General features: G+C 45.0%; 1 protein-coding gene across 1 annotated transcript in view; it reads left to right on the top strand.

The window, feature by feature from the left end:
• Positions 1 to 343: 343 nt before the first annotated feature.
• URM1 (ubiquitin related modifier 1) overlaps positions 344 to 6,548 on the top strand; it is a 28,628-nt gene continuing 22,423 nt past the window's right edge. Inside the window, exons 1-2 of the mRNA XM_006892502.1 lie at positions 344 to 378; positions 4,706 to 4,776. Of these exons, the coding sequence (XP_006892564.1) occupies positions 344 to 378; positions 4,706 to 4,776 (106 nt within the window). The remainder of the gene's footprint in view (positions 379 to 4,705; positions 4,777 to 6,548) is intronic.

Genomic DNA, 6,548 nt, shown 5'->3' with positions numbered 1-6,548 from the left:
TCTTAATCTGTTGGCTAACCAGATATTGTCAACCATGTGTAACCATTATGGCCCTTGGCAGATCAATGGCACAACATTCAGTATCACAGCAATCCATAGTTACCTCAGTACAGAGAAACAACAGAAGAGTGCTGCAGCACTTTACAGACGTTAAAATTCTTAGCAAAACTGATCCTTCCTCTACTCCCTACCGCCGTTACCCTCGCCCTAACCCCCATCCAATAAAGGAAGCAAATTACTCTGTACGCACCGCCTCTTCCGACCTCGCCACCAGCATATGACCGGAAGTGGGTCAGTGAACCGGAAGTTAAGGGCTATTTCCTGTAAGCTTGGCTTCCCCAAGATGGCAGCGCCCTTGTCAGTGGAGTTGGAGTTCGGGTGAGTCACAGAACTGGGATGCCGAGAGCACGGACAAAGTTAGAGGGCCCAGAACGCCCCTCTGTCTGCTTTGGGACCTCTCACGGCCGGGTCGCTGAGGCTCTTGGCGCCTGCCTTGAGCTACATCACCTGATTCGGAGAGGCTGGAGGAGCTCGCCCCTTCCTGGCACTGAGGCCGTATGTTCAGAAATAGAGGCGCACGTATGGGTAGGGAGGAGCGTTCTCACATTTGGGTGGAGTATGTCTTGATGTCCTGCGGATCTCGAAAGTTGCGACGGTTAGCAGTCAACCTCTCCACTTGCTTTAACAACTCCAGTAGTTTTGATTTCGTTTTTTCAGGAGGTAATTCTGCTTACTTCAGAGACGGTGCGATTGGCACAAGACAGAGCAGAGTTTAGGGCTGTTGTACATAGGGTCGCTATGAGTCGCAAGCGACTCGAAGGCACATAACAACAATTCTGCTTACACGGTGTTTTTTGTGTGGGTTTTTTTTAGGCCTTGTTAATCTTTAGATGTGTGGTCTGAGTTGGACTTTTACCATCTCCCTGAACTTCGGCATGCTAAACAGACCTGAGTTTCTTTCAGGACAAACAGCAAATTTGCTGAGTGCTGGCACATCTTTTGTTGAATGGAGATACAGGGGTAAATAAAATAGCAGTGAGGGAGATTAACGTTGACTGTACGTTATGCACAAGATAAAAATTAATAAGTTGAGGAGAAAATCCCAATAGCTGAATAAACCCAGCAGAGAGGAAGGCTCAAGGGATTATTTTCTTCTAGAAATAGAAGCAGCCAGGGTTTACGATGTCATCTGGTTTTTTAAATACAAAAACTGTAGTGCTTACAGAGAAGGCAGAGAAACTGAGGCCTTGAAAGATGGATGGATGGTGTGATTTCCAGCATCACATGGAAAAGCAGGGAATATAACTCTGTGTGTGTGTGAGAGAGAGAGAGATACACACACACACACACACACACACACACTCAAGTCTGGCATTTGGAATCTAAAACCTCTGCCCATAAAACGTCTTTCCTTCCCTTGAATGCCCTCAATTTCTTTCATATTTTCCCTTCATTGACTAGTTCATTCACCAACTATTTATTGAGTGCTTACCATGGTGCCAGGCAGTGAGCCAGACACTGAGAATACAAAGATAAATAGAACTCTGTCCGTGCTTTCCTTCAGTGTTCAGCATTTCTGTCCCTTAGAAGAAAGCAGTCTCATGAATGTTGAGTGCATTTTAATGGATAGTATTGTCTGGCCCGTTGGACCAATTAGAATGATACTAGTCTTGTCTCCCAACTATTTTGTCTCCCTAGCCTTTATTTAGTTCAGCTATGCCTCAGAAGGACTGGAGTTCTGGGTGATTCCTTGTTGCCTTCACAGTCTCTCAGAAAAACTGGAAAGGTGGAAGCTGCAGGCAGCCCATTAATATTTCTCTGTAGCCAGCTTGCCTTTCATTCTCAGTCAGACCTCCTATTCATTTATTAGGCATTTTGTCTTTTATGTGCCAGGCACTATATGGCAGTTGTTGAGAAGTAATATGAGAAGCATATGATTCTTACCCTCAAGAGTTTACAGATCAGCATAACTGTGCCTTATTCAGACCTGACCACCTCTACTCTCAAACCTCACTGACCCCCAGTAGTAAGCCCCCACAATGTAAGACAGCAATCCTCCACCCACTCCTCACCAAGCCTGCCTCTGCCCATCCCATCACCTACATCAACCAGTACTGTGTCTCTTGAGAATTGCAGCTTAAGAAGCAAGAATACCCAAAGTGTTTGCCAAACTCTGGTTCCTTCTCTCTTTTGCCCTTGTCTTTGTGTATGGTTTTGCCCTTAGCCTTTCCTTTGTTTCCTACATGTCTTTGCACACTCCTCACCCTTTTACACAACCTGACCAGATTTGCAAAGGAGCCCCCATCCCTGTCACTATCTTTTGTCCCTGCGTGGATCCCTTGAGCTTCAGTTTTCCCTCTTTCCCACTTTGAGCAAATATTGTCCTTCAACCCCACCAGCTCTGATAGACTCTCTAGAAGGCTTCTCTTACCATCTTTGTGTGAATGAGCAGCTCTGCCGTGCTTTGTCTTGCCTCCAGAAATACCCTCAAGAAAGCATTTTCTCACGTTTCACTGGATTCAAATGCATACTACAAATATGTTTTACGTTCCTGAGGCCTAGTCCTTCAAGACTAAGATGTAAGATTCTCTCACTCTCTTTCCTCTTCCTGAAGCCTGAGAGTTCTTAGTAATGGGAGGAAATACCAATAATGCCAGAGAAGATTGAGAACCGGGAATTTTCACTCATTCAGCAAGTAACTTCTGAGTGCCTTCTGTGTTCTAGATACTGTTTTAGACAGCTTTAATTTCACAGAGCAAGGAAAAGGAAAAAAAAATATATATATATGATAAAAAGAATGAAGATTAACTAGAAAAAGTGAAGATAATTTTGAAACTGTCTATAACTGTCACTGGTAGCAGCAAGCACTCCTAACAATTGGGAGGTGGATAGAAGGGGAAGTATCTTAAGATGTCATGCACTGGTTGAGTTTGAATAGCAAATCCTGTAAAACATAAGTGGATTTATGTTGACTCTCTTCTGGGGCCACAGCAGGCCCTACCTCCGTGAATTGCTCCAGAGGCTGAGTATATATCATCTCTCTTCTGGCAGGGGAAATTCCAACCCCTCCCTTGAGGGCCAGCGAACCCAGTGGTGACAGGTCAACCACTGAGCCAGACTGGTTCTCCCTTCATCCGCTTGTGAAAGGAAAAACAGACTTAGCCTCTGAGCCTGGCACCACCAGGTTTGGCTACTCTTGGTTGTTTGCCTGAGTCCCAGTGCTTCCAGTTCCCACCCCTCTTTTCTGACCCCCCACTCTTGAGCCCCTTGACTGTTGCCCTCCCCCACCCCAGCTGCTCTGTGTGCCAACCCCCACCCAGGAGAGAACGAGGTTCTTGGAAAAGGATAAATGGGAGCTCTGTGCAGCCTTGCAGCTGAGATGGCCCTGTGCGCAGCCACAGATGGGCCTACTCTCCCCCTCTACATTTCTGTATCAACAAAGCGTGACCTTGTTTAGATGACAGTCGCCCCATGTTTCCCTCATGACAATGCTTGCCTTGCCTTTACCTCCTAGTGGGCTCTCTCAGGACATCTCTGTTCTCTGAAAATTGGGAAAGGGTGGTGTAGTGGGACGTGTTACATCCATCAAAAGTCTGTTAAGGCCTCAGTTAGAACCCACATGAAGTCTGAAATTTACATAAGGAAACTCAGGGAGAGGCAGTGTTGGGCTCTGAGAGAGCCATGATCCCATCAGAAACCCTGGCATCTGGACTTAGTCAGAGCACCTGTGCCACAGCCTTCTCTCAACTGGGGCTTGGACACAGATGTGCACCAAATTCTACCTTCACAGAGCTTGCCCTTTAGAGAAGCTTCTTCTTTTTTTTTTCCTGCCAAGATTGCTAGGCAGCTTCAAACTGGATTCAATTTGAACCCTGGTTCAGCTAGATAAGTCATTTAACTTCCCTTGGCCTTCCTCTGTATTTTTATCAGATGGAATTCCTAATGCTTCCTCCTCGCCAGGATGCCTTGAACCTGAAATGAGATGAGAGACATTAAGTGAGGAGGTGATAACGGTAATTTTTGGTTGATACTAAGCCCAGAGCCTCTTGCCATCTGGGACTGTGGCATACCTACCAGGTCAGCACTAGTTGGCATGGACAGAATTATTCTAAACTCATACCTTGCCAGACAAAACCTTTAGAACACAGGGATTCCAATGACCCCCCAAGATGAATTCTCAGCATTTTTTAAGAGACTTGAACTCAGAAGATGGAGTCACCTGCCCAGTCTTACAGTCAGACAGCAATGGAGCCTACTCCATCTCAGAGCTTATTAGTAAAAATTATTTACATCCTGCTTTACCACCTCAAAAAACAGACATGGTGCCATCAGGTCAATGGAGAGTCATAGGGGACCCCCTCAATTGGTTTTCTGAGGCTATAATCCTTTAAGATAGGGGACTATTCATCTTTCTTCCTCAGGGCAGCTGATGAATGTAAACAGTTCATTTAGTAATCCATCATCATATTACACATTTCACCACCAGGGCTCCTTTACCACACTGGAAGGTAACATTTGAGAAATAGTGACCGGTACTCAATGTACTGATAAACAAGGAGTTTCTGGACCCTGGTTTCCAAATCTTTTGGAAACTTGAATTAGGAGACTTAAAGAGAGAGGTAGTGTGGGGTCTCAGTGTTCAATTTTAGCTGTGTTGTTTGCAGCTGCTCACCTGGCTATCTTTTTCTCTGGCCCTCCTTTCCAGAGGTGGTGCGGAGCTCCTGTTTGATGGTGTAAAGAAGCATCAGGTCACTTTGCCTGGACAGGAGGAGCCCTGTGAGTATTAGCTTTCTGAGTTCCTGTCCGGGGGGAGGGAAGGGTATTGAGCAGGAATTAGTCTTCTGGGATTACTCCCATGGTTTAGATGGGAAGGGCTAAAATTTCCTTAACTAGGCTGAGAAGGAAGGGAGAGAGGTAATTACCAGGTACTCTTCCCACCTTGTCTCAGCCAACTTTGCAGGAGGGATGCAGTGTAGTTTAGTGCCTGCAGACGGATCTCTACTTAGACTTGAGTTTCATTCTTCTTAGAACCTAAGATAAGTGGCCTCACCTCTCTGGGTCCTGATCATCCCATCTGTGAAGTGGAGATGGCCATGCTGATCTCTGAGGGTTGTTAAAAGGAGCAAATGTGAGTTCTCCCAGAAGCAGCTGAGAGGTTTCTGAGTACAGAAGTGTTTCCTCACTTCCAGCACCTCAAGGAGCAGTTCCCCACATCTTTGGGAGCCAACTGAAAATCACAGTTGTCTAGTTGGGACTAAATCATAGCTGGCCCTCCTGGTGGATTTCTGAGGCTAAAAATTGCATCAAAGGAGATTGCCCATCTTTTTCCCTCAGAGTTGCTAGTTGATTCAAAATGCTGGAGAGATATGACCATAGATTAACAGTGCAGCTCCTTATGGTCTAGACTATGAGAAGTTCCTTTGGGAGCCTTGTTGTGTGCCATCACATTGGAGCTGATTCAAAGCTGAATATCTAGTGAATAGAGATGTTAAATCACAAAGAAAGGAGCTCTGATGGCCTAGTAGTAAGAAATCTGCGCTTCAATCCCAGAGGTTTGTGGTTTGAATCCACCAATTACTCCATAGAGGAAAGACAGGCATTCTCCTCCTATACAATTTACTGCCTCTGAAATCCTGCTGGAGGGTCAATTATGGGTAGGTTTGGACTCCACGGTACACATCAACAACAGCAAATCACACAGGAGGAGATTGCCCATCTTTTTCCTGAAGAGCATCTGGTGGCTTCAAACTGTGTGCCTTAGAATTGGCAGTTCAACTCCTTACCACAAGGCCACTAGAGCTCCCTATTTAGAGCCATAGAAATACAAATTAAAGGAATTAGCTTTTTAGTAATTTATTTTCAAGTATAAGAAAAACTCCATGGGATTTCCCAGCTATTTGTTAGCCGTTTAATCTAAAGCCTCACTTTTCATGTTGAGGAATAAGAAGGCAGTTTAGACCCAGCCATGTGCTCTCCTCTTGTCCTCCTCTGCTACCCAGCTCCAGATACAGCCTGCATCATGGATTTCAGAGACCTGGAAAACTCTGCCAGTTCCCCAGCTTAAAGATTACCTGGGCAACAAGAGCTACATTGAGGAATAGGAGTCATTGCAAGCAAATGTGGCATTATTTGAGGCTGCCTGCAGCTGTTACCAGCTTACATCATGCCCTGCATTGGTATAGTCACATCAAGACTGATGAAAATGCAAAGGCCAGTCTTCCAAGTGTGAAGAAAGCTTTGGGCCCGGGTGACCCTTTCCTTACCCAGAAGTCAAAGGACAGACAGTAAAAATGATCTCTTTGGATCTGATTAGAAGGAGCAAATGAAGAAGCAAAACAGCTAAGAGGAAAAAAAATGTCTTCAACAAATGGGGTTGCTTTTATAGTAAAAAAAGTAATTTCTAGATCCATCTTGAAGTACAACATCGTGAGTGACAGGATTATATCCATACGCTTACAAGGAAGTCCAGTAAATACCACTATCATTCAGATATATGCACCAACAACCAGAGCCAAAGAAGAAGAAATAGATGATTTCTACCAACTTTT

Source organism: Elephantulus edwardii, unplaced genomic scaffold, assembly GCF_000299155.1.
Source record: "Elephantulus edwardii isolate Elephantulus edwardi_28Jun2011 unplaced genomic scaffold, EleEdw1.0 scaffold00116, whole genome shotgun sequence".
NCBI classification, from domain to species: Eukaryota; Metazoa; Chordata; class Mammalia; order Macroscelidea; family Macroscelididae; genus Elephantulus; species Elephantulus edwardii.
This window is presented reverse-complemented; position numbering and strand designations above follow the sequence as displayed.